The sequence below is a fragment of the Neopelma chrysocephalum genome, unplaced genomic scaffold (genome assembly GCF_003984885.1).
Source record: "Neopelma chrysocephalum unplaced genomic scaffold, ASM398488v2 Primary Assembly neopelma1_281, whole genome shotgun sequence".
Classification (NCBI taxonomy): domain Eukaryota; kingdom Metazoa; phylum Chordata; class Aves; order Passeriformes; family Pipridae; genus Neopelma; species Neopelma chrysocephalum.
The window spans coordinates 132621-152495 of record NW_020897943.1 but is presented as its reverse complement, the minus strand read 5'-3'; the positions used below and the strand labels follow the sequence as shown (position 1 = coordinate 152495).

The window sequence follows — 19875 nt, the reverse complement described above, 5'->3', positions numbered from 1 at the left end:
GGTCTGCAGAAGGATTTGGTAACTCCTGCCCACGGAAATCAGGGGCATGGGCAAACAATGGAATCAGAGAATCATTAAGGTCGGAAAAGACCTCCAAGATAAAGTTGAAACTTCAGATCCATTTAGTTTCTATGATTTGCAATGCATTTGTCCGTGAGAATACAAAATTACTACAGCAAAGTCACTTGCAGGACTCAAAATTAATGCGAAAAACGGAGCAATTGTGGTCTGTATAGCTCAGGGCACAGGATTTCACCTCACAGCATCACACAGCATCCCCCTCAGCAGACACTGTGTACGTGTTTCCAGGATTTCAGGTGGGAGGGCAAGGGCAGCCTCAACTTCCACAGCCCTTTGGCCCTTTGGTTGTTTGGGAAGATCCAGGACTGAACCTGCCAGCATCCCTGAGCCCTGTTTTTAGACTGAGCCTCAACCCAGGCTGGCATTTCATAGAATCATAAAATCCTAGAATGTTTGGAGGGGACCTTAAAGATCATCTCATGCCAACCTCCCTGCCACGGGCAGGGACACCTTCCACTAGCCCAGGTTGCTCCAAGCCCTGGCCTTGGACACTTCCAGGGATGGGGCAGCCACAGCTTCTCTGGGCAATCTGTGCCAGGGCCTCACCACCTTCACAGTAAACAATTCCTTCCTAATATCTAATCCAAACCTACTCTCTCTCAGTTTGAAACCATTCTCCCCTTGTCCTGTCACCACATTCCTTGTCCAAAGTCCCTCTTCAGCTGGGTTTCAGTAATATCATTCCAGCATTAAAGATGGGAGCATTGCCATCGCAGGGGTTGCTGCTGACAGGGGTTTTTTTTCCCCTCCTTTTGTTTATGAGAACCAGGAGCAGAGTGCGAGGGGAGTTTTGCAGAGCTCCAGCTTTCCCGGAGCAGGAAGGCTCGGGCTCGGCAGTGCCTAAGCGCCCTCTGGTGCAGACACCACCGGCTGGCTCCAGCCAGCTCCACCTGCGGATTTACCCAGCCAACAGCCGTGCTGGGTGTTCATCGAGGTGTTTGGGGGGTGGAAAGGGGGGTGACAGCCACCCTGCACCACGAAGGCAGCGCTCTCCAGGAGCCTCTTGATCTCTGCTCTGTGTGAGCAGGGACAGCACCCAGGGAATGGCTGGAGCTGTGTCAGGGCAGGGTCAGGTTGGATCTCAGGGAAAGGTTCTTCCCCCAGAGGGTGGTTGGCACTGACCAGGCTCCCCAGGGCAGTGGGCACAGCCCCAAGGCTGCCAGAGCTCCAGGAGCATTTGGACAACGCTCTGAGGGACAGGTTGGGATTGTTGGGGTGTCTGTGCAGGGCCAGGAGCTGGACTTGATTATCCTTGTGGGTCCCTTCCAGCTCAGGATGTTCTATGATTCTCTGCAGGCTGGACAGTGGTATAGGGCTCACAAGACCTTGCTTCAGATTTTACCCAAATTTTTGGTGGTAAACGGGATTGGTCTGGTGAAATTAAGAGGACCAGTTGGTAGCTGGATTAGGACAGAGAAAGGCACCATGGATCATCCAGGCACCTCAGTTGAAGACAGGAAGGTCGGAAAGAAAGGAGACCTCCCAGATAGCATGAAAAGATAAATTTGAGGGTAATGAAGGGATGTGGAGCTACGTATGAAACACAGACCAAGAAGGCAGCAAGCAATAGTAAAAAATTTGCTGATGAGATGACTAGAGGAGTGAGAAAGGAGAAAAAAGAAAAGCCATGAAAAAGATGAGCAGAGCCATTCTGGATTGGCAAACTTGTCTGGAAGGCCAGACAAGAAACATGAGGAGAAGCTTGTAGCTAGGTGGGGATGCAAAGAATGATTAATGAGACAATAAATTGTCAGGGCAATAAATTATGTCAGTCAGGTGCTTTGAAAACAGCAGGCTGTGTGTAACTAATCAGGAGTCGGAGTGCTCATTAATTCTGCTGGCAAATGGGCTGTCAGTCTGATTTGCTGAAGGCAGTGAGTCTGGGTTCCTTGGCCTTATGGTGCCAACCTAGGTGGGAGCTTCTGAGAAATGAGGGAAAGAAACAGAGAAGCCATCAGCTCCCTGGGGTACTCTGAAATATGAGGTGCAGCTGCAGCTGGTTTTAGAATGATAGAATATCCTGAATTATATCCTGAGAATATCCTGGAAGGGACCCACAAGGATCATCAAGACCAACTTCTAGCCCTGCACAGACACCCCAACAATCCCACCCTGTTATTGAGAGCATTGTCCAAACCCTCCTGGAGCTCTGGCAGCCTTGGGGCTGTGCCCACTGCCCTGGGGAGCCTGGGCAGTGCCCAACCAGCCTCTGGGGGAAGAACCTTTCCCTGAGATCCAACCCAAACCTCCCCTGGCAGTTTCATGTCATTCCTTTGGGTCTTATCACTGGTCCATGGAAGACTAGAGGAGGTTAACAATGAGCCCATTTATATAAAACAGGACTTGCAGGCTAGTTAATAGCATTTAGTTTCCTGGAAACTACTGGGACAACTTATGATACATCTTAATTCCTACAGATCTGCAATACTAGTAGGATGATCAGTAAATTCACATGGATTCTTTATTAGAAAAAAAAGTTTTAAATTAAACAAATAAACTTCGTTGGTTTGCTGACCCAGAAAAAAGATGAAGATTGCTTGGCTTTAGTAATGTTATTAATATTCCAGTGTTGTGTCCAAGCAAAAGATCCTGTGGAAAACCTTGTCCAGCTTGAGAACGAGTTGCAAGAGCCCATATATTTCTTCTAGTGATTTCTGAGGAACAGGAGTGTTTTGTAGGGATGCTGAGAGCCATTTTTTAGGGGATGGGATCCTGCTTAGGATGTGGAAGCAACACACCTTCACCCATCACTGCTTGCCATCTCTGCCACCCTTGCGTGCCCTGGGAAGCAGGGATGGATGACAGGCCAAAGCTCCAGTGTCCCTCCACACTGAGCTGACACAGAGCACACACAGAGCCACAAAGGGGACTCCCACAAGAGGAGCTGCTGCCAAACAGCCACATGTGCTCCTGCTCGCCCAGCCTGGAGACAGGGAAGTGGGAGTTGCTCCCTTCCGCTGCAGCGTTTCTTGCAACCGCAGCTCCCCTCCATGCATCTGACAAGGCTCCCTGCTTCTCCACTGGTGTTTTTGCACATCAAACGTTCTGTGTGCGTTGCAAACAGTCAGGCTGAATGCAGGAGTTGGGGTGATGGTGCCAGCAATGCCTCAAGGAAGCACAGTTTGCATAAGCAAAGGCGGGCGCTGACTTACGTAACCGGGCGTCGAGTCTTGCTGCCAAACCCACACCAGAACATCACTTTGCTTTTCTGTCATTCTTAACTCGGTGGGGAAGCTTCAATGCAAACATCCTTCTGAAGAGAGAAAAAGCTTGAAACAATAATCTACCGGAAAATGATACTGTCAAGATTTTAAAACACCTGCTGTTGGTCAAGGGGGATCAGTAAAACAAATCAAGCTGTGCTTGGCAAATAAAACTTAAAAAAAAAAAAGCCTTTAAAAGATGACAAGATGTAGCCTGTAAAATGTTCTGGGCTGAAATAAGAGCTGGCTTTGCAGTGGTGTGAAGGCCAGCTGTCATGGCTCATGCTTCCATGGATGTCTCACAAACACAAAGCAGAGTTATGCTTGAACACTTCAATCACAGCACCAAGATACTATGGATTCAGGAATGTCAGTGCACAACTGCTCTGAACTGATACACTTCTAAGGGAAGTCTCTTCCCATCTTTATTCAGTGCCTGGAAGACCAGAGGCTCCAGTCTGTGTTGTTGACTTGACAGAGAGAAATACTTCAGTGGCATGTAAAGGAACAGCACAGCTGGCGCCGAGCTTATTTAAAATCCCCGTGTTTACATTGTAATACCTATGGGACAAACAGTGCTGTGATATTATTTATTCTTCTATGCTTTTTTCCCTCAGAAAAAAAGAACCACCACAATCTAGAGAGGCTGGAAAAAGGCCCATGTAATCATTTCTCAGTGGGACACAAGAAGAAATAGAAATCAAAGCCTCTGGACACAGTTTCTCCAACTCGGCTTCTGGAGCCTGGATCAGCAGTTTTCAGAGGATAGAAAAGGAGGCTTGAGTTATGCTCCTCTTTCTGTGCATGGAAATAATAAAATGAAGGGTAAAGCCAAGCATCAGTCCTACAGCAAACTGGCAGTATTTCCCAGAAATTGAAGCAAATGCAAAATAGTTTGCTTTTGGGGTTAAGTACGTGTCACTTAGATATAAATTCTGCCATGTGCACCATTTGTTAAAGCCTCTGTCACACAAACCCAGCTCTTTTCCAGCACATGCTCACAGCAGGGCTGAGGTACCTAACAGCTTCTAACAAGGACAATTTACCTGGTGGGATGTAGCCCAGTGAATTGCAAGACCTACTTTATGGAATAAGCCACAGAGCACATGAAATTTTGATGTGAAGGGCACACGCAGCATGTCAGGAGTCAGCACACAGGTACCCTTTTAAGGCAGTATGGCATTGAACCAAAATAAAATGGTTTTCCTCCATGAGAGGAGCAACACAGAGAGAGAATTTTTCTTTGCCTTTCTCCATGACTAAAGCTCTCAGACCCTCAGTCCTCCCTTGCTGCATGGGGAAAAGGTGCCATGCAGAGCTCCAGGTGACAGTGACCCTTCTCCTCCAAGGGTGCAAGGGCCATCCTGCCCCAGGCTCTCCTTGTGGGATCATTCTGTCTCTCAGCATATTTGGCCAAAGCAGGTTCAAACTCCACAGCTATAGAAACATCCACCCTAGTCACAGGGATAGTAAATGGTCTTTCATTTCCAGCTTGGTTTTTTGGATTCACTCCCATTCTTATACCCACGCAGAAAAAGAGCTCTTGTGCTTCACATTCTGAATGTGTGATCCTTGGCCTCATAGCTGTCACACGGGCATTTTTGTGCTCAAGAAGCTGCTCCTAGGATGCTATTTGATTGCCAAGGAACTCTAAGTTTAACCTGAAGAAGATCTCTATGTGAAAGAGGTGGAAAATTCCTGTAGAAGAAACTAAAAGTAATTTTTTTTCCTCCTGACTGACTCTTAGCTGAAGCACCTCTTGGGCAGCCAGTTCCAACATGCAAAGCTATGTCCAAAAAAATAATAAATCCTAGGAATGACAATGGGCTTAGAAACCTGCTTGGTGCATGAAGCAGATAACTAGTGTTCACTTATACCACAGAAGGTGACACACTTTGGTGTTTTAGTTGCCTGTGGTGTTGCTATAATCAGTTTTCCCTCTGCAGGGAAAAAAATTAAAGTATTTCTGTGGAAAAGCTTTCTCTCCAAAAGCAGAGGAAAGCAAGCAAGCGTTCAGAAATGTAGCCTGGGGGGCAGCATGAGTGCTTTTGACAGTGCTAAGAACAAAGACACTGTAAACTACAAAGCTCTTCACTTGGTATCAGTATTCCTGCCAGATACCCTTCAGATTTACCTGTAAGCAGTAATTACAGTGTGGGTAAGGATGTGTTTATTCTGCTGTATACCTGACCAGATAGAAAGGAGCCCAGCTCTGCAAACATCTCACAAGTACATTTATTAGTCAGGATCAATCTGTCTCAAAGCATGACCCATTTCATACCCCAAATGGCATTTCATTCCAGTGCAGCTGCACAAGCCTCTGTTCTCCCTGAACAGATCCTTGATTTGCCAAGGCAGAGGGTAGCACAGCCCTTATTTACATACATCGCTTCCTGGATTTGTTTAGGTTTGAGCACAGGAGTTCAAGAAAAGTCTTTGGTTTTGTCCTGATCATTTGAAAAGCTTCTTTCTTTTCTTTCTCCACTGTTTATTGTCCCCATCTTCAGTATCATCAGGAGGGTCTGGCATTACAATGCCATCAGTCATTTTATAATAGACTATTGTGGAATCTGTCTCAACTATGGCCAAGGTAACTGACAGCGGGGTGTCAGGATCCTCTGGGGGGAGAGAGGCTTCTTTCAGTATTTCCCTTAACCTAGAAAAAGAAAAAAATTCAGTTAGAAAGGAGTCCACAACCACCTGTGATGGCACAAAGGCAGAAGTGCACAATTGCTATTTTTATTCAGCCTAGTTTTATTCTGCAAACTTGTCTCCACTAAAGAAAATATCGTATCTGTTCTAATAAAATTCCAAATTCATATAATCAAGAAACAAAAGAAAATAACAGAGAATCTTATCCAAATATACCAGTTTCATACATTTCTGCTGGAAATGGCACAACACACGCTCCTAAGCTTTCCCTAGGTGCATTCCTGTGCACGTGCCTCAGCCATCCTTCAACTACCACAATCCTAGCATGGCAATCTCTAATGGCCCTGTTTTCATTAGGCTGAAATAAAAAAATCTAATTAAATAACACCTGGTGTTCAATTAGAGAACTAAATAATTAAGACTTGATCCATCTGTAGAGGCAAGTCTTCCAGTCTCTGTGCCACAGTTCTCTGCCAGACTGTGGAAGACCCAGGAGCCCAAGCCAGGTTTCTCTACCTCCCTGTCTAGACTAGAAGCCACAAGACTAATGTTCTTCAGGACAGTCAGCATAAATAATGTCTTCTTTAAAAATTCAAGACAAAGTTATGCAATTTTTCCTGTTTAGCTTATTTTAAGAGTAACATGGCAGTTACTTTTCGGTTCAGAGCTGAGGACAACACTGATCCCTGGAGTCTTTGGATTCCTGGCACGACTGGGGAACAAGTACTGAAGGAGAGTGGTGCCCAGGGGCAGAACAATAAAAACCCCCACACCGAGATTTCCACAGGAAGCTTTCTCCTTCATCCAGAGGGCTTGTCTGGGATTGCTGGAAGAGGTTATGCTCTGGGAACAGGACAGCTACTCACTGGGAAAAACCACCCTCACTTCACGTGCCCTGGAGATCTCACCCACCAGAAGACATCCATTTCTGAAGCTGGACACTGCAGCTGAAAATAAGGCTCTTTCTAAATGCATCAGCTTTCAAACTTTAATCATAATCTTCCTTCGAAACCTCTTTGATCCCTTAATAAAAGCCAAATGGAAGGCAGCAGAGAATAAAGAGCAGCCTGGAAAGCCTGCACTGCTAAGCCTGTGACCTTCTTAAGGATCCATCTCTGTTCTGAACTGTGCATAATTCAGTCTGGCTAAATCCAGGACTGCCTTGCCTTTTGCTTTCACCACTGGCCCAAACATAAAGCAAGGCAATACAATATAGGCAGTGATTGCAACAGAGATACTGTGGCTGTGAAAAGCTACAGTCTGGCTCTCCTACAACAGCACACTTCACAACAACTGAACAAATAAGGTAAGAAAGACTGTACTGGTCACCTGGGCACCTTCTGCTCCTGTCACTTCCAGCCCCTGTTCAGGGGTACACAGCAAGAATCCACTTGTCACACACAGAATCATGGAATGATTTGGGTTGGCAGTGACCTTAAAGCTCATCCAGTCCCACCCCCTGCCATGGGCAGGGACACCTTCCACTAGCCCAGGTTGCTCCAAGCCCCGTCCAACCTGGCCTTGGACACTTCCAGGGATCCAGGGGCAGCCACAGCTTCTCTGGACAACCTGTGCCAGGGCCTCCCCACCCTCACACCTCACTACCAAGTGTCTGGAGGAAGCTCTGAACAAATTGGTGAGGCCAGACAACTGGCAGAGACCCACTGAGGAAAGAACTATCCATGGCTTTTAGGAAGCAATGGATATTAATCTCTCTCCTTCTCCTGGGAACATGATATAGAATTAACAATAAAAGACCAAATAAAAGGGCACAGCTACCCATGAAAGATATTTTGGGAGCCAAAGAAAACAAACTGGTGTTGAGTGTGGACAGCCCCGTACCTGGGAGCAGACTCAGGCAGTGTCTGTATTCACCTGTCAGCCAGGGCCAAAGTTCCTTCCTATTTTCTTTAGTACCTATCACCATTTCTCCTCCTAGTCTATTGGGGGATGGATGGAACAGTGAGGCCTCAGATCTACATTTCTGATCATTCATGACTTCTCCTTGCACTGCAAGATAAACTCCTTATACCAAGCACCAACATCTGCACCTTTATTTCCCCCCATTTAGCACTTACGACTCAGAAGATGCGCCACGACCCAAATGCGGCCAGGTCCTGACAACAGATTAACCACATTTCTCTGCATCCCTGACTTACTTTTCAGGAGACCAAGTTCCAGGGTTTATGTAAAGGGTACAAAGCCATGCCACTGCCTCAGGATGACCTGCTAAGTGCTGTCCCCAGCGTCCAGTGCTTTCCACTGTACGTGGGGAATCAGCTGCTATCGCCATAAGGAATTACAGCTGCTAATGCAGTTTTCCTCTTCCCCATTCTCTCCAACAGGCAACCCAAACCAAGAGCTCTCATTTGTGCATACCACAACTAGCATAATGCAATGCAGCACATCTGCAGACTGGTGAGAGGGTATCTTTTAGAAGAATAAGCTTTGGAATTCAGGAAGTCTGTATCGGATGCTGCCGTCCCTTCCTCTCCTCCCCTGAAGGCATCACCGTCAGCCTCTGTGTCCAGCGTGTTCACAACGTTTCTCTGCACCAGCAGACATTTCAAAGGAGTCAGAGAACATCTGGGTTCTGATTTCACTACACTTGCTACCTGCCATAAACAGGAAGATGAAATATTGCAGGATGGTATAGCTTTTTGAGGTATCTAACACCGTTTAGGGGGAAAAAAAAGGCAAGAAGTGTTGTTGGCCTCCTGAAATTCAAAGAATGCAACTGACCTTCTAAAGAAGCAAGAAGACTTTAATTCAAGAGATACAGCTGCCCATCTCACACAACAGTTGTATTCAATGACTGAAATGAAGCCCTAGACAAGAAGCCCGTGTGTTAACACCCCCAACAGAGCCAGCTGATTTCAGCTACAAGTTCATGGTTATAAATAAGCTCCTTAATGACCAGTACACCTGCTGTACCATACAGCTGATGTCGGTTATAAAAGATGGGGTTTGCTTTAATAAAAGTGGATTTAATGTTTCTGAAAATGTCAAACATGAGAAGCCCCTGGAACAGAGGAAACCAAGACATCCAGCAAAATGCACCATATCACTTTGTCACCTCCTGAGGGACACAATACTCCATCACCTGAGCACGTGTTCATCCATAGGCTCAGCCTGGCTAGGGAGATCAGGGGCAGTCAACCCTATCTGTGCCAACTTCTCAGGATTTATGACAATAACTACCTGGTTGGGAAAAAAAAAATCTAGAGCCCCAGGAGAGGACACAGAACAATCAATCCTGAATGTTCCTGCAATGCACAGGGAGAAGTCTGAGCTAAAATACCCTGCCAATCACTCTTTTCCCTTCTCTCTCCCTCCTCAGGAAGAAAAGCCAAGTAAAGTGAGTAAGTTCAGAAGTTCCAGAAGTTTCGGGTTTCCCACACAAAAAGGTAGGTCTTGAACAAAGGCAGTGTGAAAGGAAAATAACATATATAAGCTAGGGGAATACAGACATCACAAGAATTACTGGAAAAGTCTTATTTAAGTCCCATAAGTAGAATAAGATTAAGTATTTTTTAATAAGTATTCTCATCTGTTACAGATGCAGTCCGAGGCTTCCAGCATAGCCTGAAAGCCCATTTCTAAAGACTGATGGTGCCTGCATGTTCACTACAATCCAGAATCTGCTCCCAAAAAGCCAAATGCAAGCAGGACAAGCCCTCATTTTTCCCCCCCGGGAAGCAAACTCACATTCACCTCACATTGCAGAAGATGCAAAGGAGTTCACCTCACACAATGAAGGGGACACTGTTATCCAGAGTAAAGAGCTGGCATTTCTAAAGCACATTGCATCAGAAAAAGGGCTTGGAAAAGCTTTTCTAGAAAACTACAAACTACTGTCAACAGAGATTGCTTTTTTCTACCAAAGGATTAGTCTTAAGAGCAAGTGTAACTTAACATCATGCAAGGAGCACTCAAGTGAATGTAACAGCACTGTAAATGTTACCTGTATCTGCCTATGCTAAATGGCAACAGTGAGCTTACCTGGTCTTCTATTACTGTTGTAATTAATACCTTAAAACCAAACCAAAACCCAACAACAAAACAAAGAAATCCATACCAATCCATCCAAAGAGATGAGGGGAATTTTCCATCTTTCCCCTATCCTGGTACTAAAGTAGGCCTTCAACACCCATCAGAAATCTGTGCTGTCTCTCCTAATGACCTGCTCCTAACAAAACAACACTGCCCTCCTCTCCCCAGAGAAAGAACCAGGTATACAGCTGGGGACTCTGAGGCAGCTGTACCTTGAGGTTTCAAATCACTGTCCAAAAACTAAGAACAGAACCATAAAAGAAAGACAGCACAAGCAGAAAGTTTTGTGATGAACAAAAGGGCATTTCATTGCCACATCCCATGCAAGCGCCTCGGAGAAGCAGCGTAACACTGAAAGCTCAGAGCAGTTTTATGGAGGTTGCATAGTGCTCCATTGAGCTGAAATGGAACTACTGCCTTCCATCCCATAAAAGCCAAAGGCTTTCAATCTGCCCTTTATACTGGGATGAATAATTCATTGCAGGCTCGGCCAGCCCCAACCGCTCCCTCCCCTCCACCCAAGGCAGGGCTGCAGAGTCAACACAAGTTGGTCTCTGTGCCACTAGCAGAGATCATTACTCGGTGCACTGGAGCGTGCCATTGTACCACACTGGGTCAGCACCAAGCAGGGGAAACCTCCCAGGAAGCACAATTCCTTGAATTTAGCCAGCACAGCTCCCCATCAGGAACGCTGCTCCAGGCCCAGCTGCAGGGCAGGCAGCAAGATCAGCCCAGTGCCTTGAAAGATGTGAGAAGGAGCACAGGGTGGTGAGAGAAGGTGTAAAAGGACACCACTATTCCTTGGGGTTTGTCTCCAGATTACAGGAATGGGGAATGCTAGAAGAAACTCAGCTTTTTGTAATTGAAAAAAAAAAACCCTACAAGCAAAGAAAACACCATGTTCCACACTGGTCAGGAAAAGGAGTTGAAACCCTGAGGAATATAAAGACTTTTTCTCTATGGAAGTCGAAGACAAACCATGCAAAATGGAGGAATCAGAATTCAGCAAAGTCCTACAAGACACACCAACTACAGCACATTCACTCACAACACTGTATAACCAACTCTGCTGTAGGAGGCACATCAACCCCAAACAAAATACTAATAAAGAGTCTGCATTTAGGAGCCTTTAATTACATTTTCAATGTGTTATTTACTGTATCAGTAAACTCAAATGATGCTTATAGCAGGAGAGTTACTGACAAAACCATCAAGAGGATGCAAGATGAGAAGCACATCACATTTCCAGTGCATTTAAAATAACAGGACTTCTTCAGATTAGATATTTATTTCACAATCTATGGATTTTGAAAAGAGTAAATCACTTCCAGTCCTCAGATTTCTTTCTCAGGATGCTTATCAGCTTTAAAATGACACATTTAAATTAAGTTAGCATTTTAACAACAGAAGTCTAAATCAAACTTTGCAGGTCTCCATGACCTCAGGCAACTGACTACATCCTTCATTTCCAACACTTGCACACAGAAGACAAACAGGGCAGGAATATATCATTTAATCTGACAGTTTATCAGTAACATTTTGCTTAGAGAGTGTTATTTATCTAGGACAGGCAGTGCCTAATTCTATTAGATCTGGAAACTGAACTCCCTGGTCCTCGAAGGACCAAGGCTTTCAAGGCTATCTGAAAAATCCAGCTGTCAACACTGTGAGCCCTCCTACCTTTGCTAAGCTTGGTTTATGCAAGTCATTCCTACCAGCTCTGAAGCAGCACTCCTGGTATTTGACTGCTTCCTCCCCTTTGGGGAGCCACAGTTCTGGAAAGCACTGACAATTAGGTACTTGGTGTGCACTAAGGTGTCCTAATGAGCAGCAAATTAGGACCTACAAATTCCTCCTGCAAGTCTGAATCCCTGCAGAATTCCGAGGTGTACAAACACACAGCTCTCCAAACCTCAGCCAGCTGTGCGTGGTTGAGACAGTGGGCCAAGACAGACAGAAGCTGCACCGTGTTCCCCAGGTCTCTGCTCACAGAAGGTTCAGCAATCTTCATTTTGAGAGCAAGCACGCACAGCACGCAGCAGACTGCAAGAGACTATTTACATTGGGGGTCTCTGTGCTTCAGAGCCCATGATTTTGTGATTCAGCAAGTTCCTGTGCAGCCCTACGCTGACAGGGCAGGATGATCAGCTTCCATCGAGCTGTTTTAGAAGTGGGCAGTGAGCTTAGTAAGCAGAACAGCTTCTGCCTTCAGCAGTTGACTGTCATGCACAAACTGGACACTGTGAAATCTCATGACAGGTTAAAAACATTGTGCACGTTATTTTTCTTGTAGGGCACTCGTATTTGTAATTTGCTTAGGTGTCTTGCTGGTAATTTCCACAGCAACTTTACTGTGGCCTTTTAAGGACACACTTCCCAGTGGCAGCAAAGTAAGAATCCTCATGAGACACCTGGGAAGACAGAGCTTGGCTGATGTGGCTTTGAAGAGGAAAACCACCCTTTATGTCTCTGGAAGACCAAGCCCACAAGAGTGATTGACTCCTATTTGCAAATCTGAGACCGTTTCAGCACTAAAATCCATCAATATCTAATAAATTATTCTCTTCCCCCTCACCAATAAGCTCTTAGAAAAACACAGAGAAGAATGAAGATGGAAGTCTGATTGCCAGGGACTGATTTGTCACATTTAAACCTACCCAGGCCTTACTGTTAAGCAAGGAAATGCTGCTCATAAATGCTGCCATTTACTGGCTGCTTTTGCTTTTTTGCAGTTCCAGGCCCAGAAATGGGGATACAATGTTTTCACTTTCCCAAGTGCCTCCAAGGGCTTATTTTCAACATTAAGTGAGGTGCATTCACTTGTACTCACACCTCCTCTACTTCCAGCAGGTAACACCAAAATCCAAGGCACTGCTTTGAACAAAATGCAGATGCACGTTCAACAACACAAACACAAGTGCACACAATCTTCCAGCCTGACAACACCCATGGATATTGAACACATACAGGCTTTTACAGACTCACCTGGCATTACAGCCTGGGATTCAGCTCATTTTAGTGACAGCATGCCCTATGTAGTTGCTCTGTAGCAAAACCTAGTCACAAACTGTACTTTTAATCAATGTGATGCATTCACTCTTTGCCTCCCTAACACACATCCTTCCAGTAAAGGATTCCAGACACTCCGGTGCCAGAGGCAGAGCAAACAGTATCACCACAGAACAAACAAGGTCAGAGGCTCCCAATGAAAAGCTCCAATGACACAGTGAAAGAAAGATAGGACATACATGCAGTGGAATATCTGTCATTAAAAGTCGATCAGAACACACTTCTGGCCTTGACCCAATGCCAGGAATCGAAGTTTCCAGCCTAGGGGGAAATGTACTACGTTAAACAAGCACGACGACCCAGCACGTAGGTGGAATTCCTCAAAGATCCCACATCCTAACTTGCTGCCTTCTTTTCCCACTTCAAATCTCGTTTGAGATGAGAACTGCAGCACATCCTTTTCACACACACACACAGAGCGTGATCTGCTTCTGGATGACACCCAGCATTTCATCCTGCAAGACCTCTCAACAGCCTTCCTCTGGTGTGGAGATCACACCATATTTCTCTTGCAAGACCAAGCCCACAAAAGTGATTGAACAATACTTGCAAATATAAGATTTTTTCGGTACATAGATAGTACTAAACCCCATTTACTCTAGTAAATCATTTTCTTCCCCCTCACCCAACCCACAGCAAAGTGAAGACAGAAGTCTGTTGGCAAGACAGCAATCTGTCACTTCTAAAACCTAAAAGTAAAAAAGCAAAAACATCATTCCTAGAGTGCACACACACATCTACTAAGTGTAATTAATTAGCTACCTACTACTGTGTCAGGCTGCTGCCCAGAAAGCAAGAGGAAACAGCAAAAGCCTGCAAGATCTGTAAAACCAGCCCTGAGCCACCTCCTACCAAGAGCAGAAACAGAAGAAATTGAAAAATGTACAACCATATTATGCTGCTGAAATAGTCCAGGTCTTCAGAGACATCACAGGCAGACTGGCAAATACCAGCAAAAGAAAGAAGTCTTTATCAAGGTGTAAATCCCATTATGTGTCTGAGCTGCTCTAAGGGCCAGTTAAAATATACTGTAAAATTACTGAAGTGGAAGTTCTCTAGCCTGCAAATATCTGCAATATCACACATTCAGAGCTGTCTTGAGAATTGCTCTGCCATGTGTAAGGAGAGTAAGTCAAAAATAACAGACACATTAAACTCTAGATAAGTAAGAGGAATTTCCTGTTGAAAGTAGCCTAAGTATAGTTTCAAAACAAAAGCAAACCAAACCACATAAGGTTTATCCACAGACTTGACAATAAAAAAAACTTATTCTTAGACAGGTCCAAGAGGATTTCTTTCCTCTTAGGTACTTTTAAGTCCAGCAACTCGAAAAGTGTCACTAGATTTCCCAGACTATAAAATCAGCACAAGAATGTCCAAAACATAAGCTGTGAAGGTCTTTTACTCTAACCTTGTCTCCAAACACATACTTTGGTATCCATGGTTATCTCCTAGAGCACATGCAGCTCTAAACAATACTGAGTGTTTACCAGCAGGCGTCAGTTGCTGTGGAAAGCTGACATCCAAGCACCACTTCCAGAGTGGGAGAGGCAGAAACTGATGCAAAGTTGAGATTTCTTTAGCCTTCCAAGCTGCCTGTATGTTTGCAGCACCCAAATTAACTCTGCTCACAGGCTGAGATGTTGCTTTCCTACAACACTCCTTTGTTTCCCCCCTCCCTTCCACTCTTGACAAACCCATCAGCAGCCTGTAAAATACATCTGTGCTTCATGTTATGTCACTGGTAACACCAGACAAGCACTGACCACATGCTCACCTCTCATGGCTTATCAAGATGTGGGCAGGCACCGGCACCATCACCTGGAGACCCTCCTGCTCTCTTGCACGTGCATGTAAACACACCAGTTGCAGTTCTGCTACTCCAACGGGCTTCACTTCATGCCAGTTTCTTCCTAGAAAGGTTCATCAGTGATGAGAGGGACCAGGACACAAAACACAACTTTTAATCATTCCAATATAATATTCAAGTTAACATCTAAGGTTCTGTTTTCCCTCCCTCTCCTCACAGGAAAACTCCCCCGTTCATCTGCCAAATTCCCCTTCTGAGACAATCCTGTTAAAGAAACCCAGGGAGCAGTACCAGCCTGCTGACTCCAGAGCTCTGCTGAGAGATGGTGAACAGGGATCTGTCTGACAAAGCTTTTCTTCCAAAAAGGCAAAAAGAAGATAAAACCACACGGCTTTTGTCATCTGCAGCACTGCAATCCAAATCTGGACTTTATCAGTATCCTGAACTGAGAAAGAGCAGGTGCTAAAAACATGATTCATGATAACACACCGCCCTCCCCTTCTGCTTGAAGGGGTAAGGCTGAAGCTTTTGCTGCAGAATTACAGAAACCTTCTCTTAAAGCCTATTAAGGCATTTTCTTCAGAGGTGTAACAATAACAGACACAGCACTTTCTGGCCTGTAAAATCCCTCCCTTCCCTGACCTTGAGAACCACCAGGCTCCAAGCAAAACTGAAATACTTTTATTAGGCTGGCTGGCTGCCTACTCACAGTCCCTTTTCAATAAGGCCAACTTGGAAGGATCCAGGCAGAAGTTTATGTATCACATAACTCTGTTCCACTCTTAGCAGACACCAGAAGACTACATTGGATTTCACAGAATCATTTAGGCTGGAAAAGCCCTTTAAGATCAAGTCTAGCCACTGACCTAACACTGCCGGGTCCCCCACTAAATTGCATCCCTAAGACAACATCTACAGTTTGTTATAAATTACTACATTATTACATAACATTACCACAGTTGTTATAAATTACTGCCACCACACTTGCAAACAATCTCCTTTCCTAGAGGAATCCTTGCCCTTTCCAGAAAACAGGCCAGCACACATCAGCCATTTGCTAAATGGTACCCTTAGTGAAACACTATGATTTAGTAACTTCACATTAATCGACAAATGAGGACTATGCACAACTACTGAACCTGTAACTTTACCTTTTTATGTTCCTTTTCCTTCCCCTACTCTTGCTTTTTTTTTCTATGCTGCCTGTCTTTGCCCTGGAACCCTGCACCTCTAAGTGCTGGATAAGATCTTTGTAACGTCTCCAGGTAGGCACAGGATAAAAACCTTCAGCAACAGAAGTTTCAGAAAGAGCACCAAGGCCTTCCTAGGAAAGGTCCTGCCAGTGCATGAACAATTAATTTAACAGCTCCTACAGGCAAAGACATTTGTTGAGATGTCCACCCAATCAATTCCATGATTTACCTTCTAAGAGGTCCAGGTACACCAGAAACGCAGCGTAGACTTGAGAACTGTCAGATACATCAAGTGACATCATTTCTGTGAACTGAGACCCAAAAAGTAATGTTGGTGAAGGAAAACACAAGCTATATTAAGCATGCACAGACCAAACCCAGAATCTGTACAGCCCTAGGAGCCACTGAAGCCTGAAACCAGTTTTAAGGCAATCAAAAAGCAGGACTTGTTTTCTGACAGTATCTTAAAAGCTCCTTTTTTCGCATTCCCCTGCACTTAAAAAAGCAAGCAAAATAAACAAATAAATGAGGAATCACATCTATTCCTGGAACAGCTCTAGCTTTGTGCAATTTTACCTATTTTTGGGTAAATCGTTTTACCTATTTTTGCTATAGCACATCAACATAGGGTGATGGCCAAAATTAAACCCCTCCGCGTTTTTGGTGCGCTAAAAATTAAGATGGAGTCAACATTTAAAGGCATTTACGTTTCCTGACTGCGTTTCCATGATTTATACCCCCCTCCCCTGCTGATCGGGGGCATTCCCCGACCACCCCACGAAGGCCGGAGACCCCCTCGGGACGCCCAATATGTGTCATACTGACATCTCCAGGCGCAGCACACCTCCTTGGGGGGGCCCGAGATGTCCCTCAGATCCATGAGGGAGGAATCCCGTCGGGATCCAGGAAGCAAACCGGGACCCCCGAGTGACCGAGCGCCCCCCGCCCCGGCCTACCGTGGGGTGAGCCGTCATCCAGTTGCCTCCGGCCGCCCCCGCCCAGCCGCCCTGGGTCCGCCCGCCCGCGGAGGTGCCCTGGCCCGGGTCGGTGTCCCCCTGGCCATGGTCGGTGCCCCCCTCGCCTCCCTGGGCCGGGCAAACGCCGCCCGTGCCCGCACTGGCCACGGGCTCCATGCGCTGCCCGGGCTGTGCAACGCGGCTTCGCTCCGGGCGGCGCCGCGCGGCCCAGCGCTCCCCGGAAACGGCGGTGCCGCCCCGATGGTTCCGCCCCAACTTCGTTCCGCGCCCCCTTCACCTCCCCGGCCAAGGCCAAAGGCGCTGCTTTAAGTCCTATAAATTTTATATATATATATATATATATGTATATTCCTCATCACAAAGGGTCCTTTCCCAATACCATTTTCTAATGGCTAATTTTTTCTTATTTATTTATTTGTTTACCTATCTCTTTGTTTGTTTGATTATTTTGTGCCCAGGGAATGGAAGTGCTGGCTAAAAGAGGGATTTTTTTTTAAAATTTTTTTTTTTTAAACAAGCCAACGTCCTCGGAATTGCTTAAGGTCATCCCCAATGTGACTTCCTGCGGTTACAACCCACACACCGATTAATGTATTAAATACATAGATGGATTAATTTTCAATGATGCTTTATTATAAGATTATCATTGAGCCAAAGAAGAAGAAGGGTTAAAGGGTTAAAGGAAAGAATATTTAGTTAATATATGGTGGCTGAAGCTTTCATAGACTGCTTAAGGGATACAGATTCAAGGCATTGTTATTAAAAGCATCTTGTACTGCTTTACTAGAAATATCTCTGACTTCCAACGAGAATCTGCTTTGCCTAATGCAAAGTGTCCCAGGTCTGGCTTACCGGCTCCATCTGCCTTAGTGCCTCTTTGATGAATTTCAAACACTGGTTTGAATGAAGTCAGGCCTGTCTCTGTCTCTGAATAGCCTCAAGCTGGTGTCCATGCAAAAAAAAAGCTGTGTGCTGTTTGTAACATCAGGTGAGAGACTGCAAAGACATCGCTTGTACACTGGGCTACACCAAGAAAAATCTGGCTGAGGTTGGAAAATGTCAAACATCTGCACTGACTCGAGGAAACACCAAGTATGATCTTGAGAAGATCAGTTTGACGCAGGGCGTACTGAAAAGTGAACTGTCCTGTCTTTAGCCCTTCTTCTTTATAGGCTTAATGATTATTCTGTAATAAAGGATCAATGAAAATTAATCTATACATATTTAGTACATAAATTGGTGTGTGTGTTATAACTGCAGAAAGTCATATTGGACACAAACTTAAGCGATTCTGAGGAGGTTGGCCTGATTAAAAACCACTATTTTAGCTAGCCCTTCAACTCCCTGAGTATAAATAAATAAATAAATAAATAAATAAAATAAATAAAATAAATAGACAGGAAAAGTAATCCAGTCTCCGAGACTTTCATGGAAGAGCTGGCAACAGTCGTTTACTCAACTGCTGGGAAAATAATTGGATGGATTTGAGTCCTCAGAGATGAAGAAGTAAACGAAAGGAAATAGACTTGTCTATAAATATCAGCAGGATAGATCCTCTGTTTTCCACTGTGTGAGAAACAAGTCTAAATTAGAAGAAAGCTGCCTCAGAGAAAATTTGTCACCTGTCAAACTGAGGGAGTACACCACTGCCAGAGACAGTTCTCTCAGCTGGAACCTTCGTGTTTGGTGTGGATGTTTAGAGGAGGCTGAAACAAATGGCTTAAATTAATTTCTGTGGGACTTAGGTCTGCAAAAAGCTGCTTCTTCCTCAAAGCTGAAATATTTCACCACACAGTGGCTCATTGTCCTGTCACAGCAGGATTGAGTATGGGCTTTAAAAAAAAAACAGGATAGAATTTTGGCCACTAATAAAGAGGTCAGGACGTGCGCAGATTTCTTTGTATATGCACATAAAGTAACATGCATTTATAGATGTTGGAATGACATGAATTGTCAGGGTAACTGTTTACCTGAACTCTCCAATCTTTCCCCCATGCTGTGTGGCTGGGAGTGAGAGACTGAGCTGAGTTGACTCCTTTCTCTTATGCATGGAAGAACATCTCATGTTTCAGGCATCTGCTGCTCTCTCTCTTTTGTGTGCCACAGGAGCCAGCGAGCACTGTCAGTGGTGTGAGTGAGGGGAATGTCACTTTGAGGAGCAAATTACCGGTTTTAGGATGCTGCTGGAGGCATTGCATTTGCCCTCAGCAAATTGTTATGGCCCTGATGCTGTTCTCAAAATAGAAAATAAAGGAGAAGTGTGAAGAGAACTGAAAGTACTTTCGATTTCACTGAAGACATTGAGAGCTGCACAGGCTAAAAAGCACAGTCTGCAAACACTGACTGCAACACCACCAAAGTGGATTGCACCTTTACACTTTGCAGGTAGAACAAAGGCTTTGCAGTTGCTTCCTTCCAGATCTTCCTTTTTTTCTGGGGGGAAATAATCTCTGCTTGGCCCTGATCCTGATCCTGCATTTCCTCCCACGAGAAGCACCCGTGTTGTCATGCCACATCCACAGGGGAGGCCTGGCCAAGGGGAGTCACGGGAGATGCATATTTCTCCTGAAGTCTCCTAAAATCGGGATTGTGACCCAGCTTGAATATGCAGTGGATGGAAAATGCCAGGTTACATCCCTCCACACCAAGTATAATTCAGTAGCATTAGCCCCCATCCTCCAAACTGGAGCAGCCCTGTGGGCAACAGCAGAATTCTGTGTGTGTGGATTCAGCTGGCTCCTGTGAAACCCTAATCACTTCACACAGGCTACAAAGCTGTTCCTTCTATTTGGTTAATGAATCCAAGCATAAAAGCAACATGTGGCAAACTAACCATG

At 45.1% G+C, this 19875-nt stretch overlaps 1 protein-coding gene across 1 annotated transcript; it reads right to left on the bottom strand.

The window, feature by feature from the left end:
* Nucleotides 1-5500: 5500 nt before the first annotated feature.
* Nucleotides 5501-17212, bottom strand: TSEN15 (tRNA splicing endonuclease subunit 15). Its single transcript, XM_027704500.1, has 4 exons — nt 17018-17212; nt 16291-16372; nt 14836-14971; nt 5501-5940 (listed from the first exon to the last, which is right to left on the bottom strand). Exons 1-4 carry the CDS (start codon nt 17192-17194, stop codon nt 5736-5738), a joined length of 600 nt encoding a protein of 199 aa, XP_027560301.1. The 5' UTR covers nt 17195-17212; the 3' UTR covers nt 5501-5735.
* Nucleotides 17213-19875: the final 2663 nt, after the last annotated feature.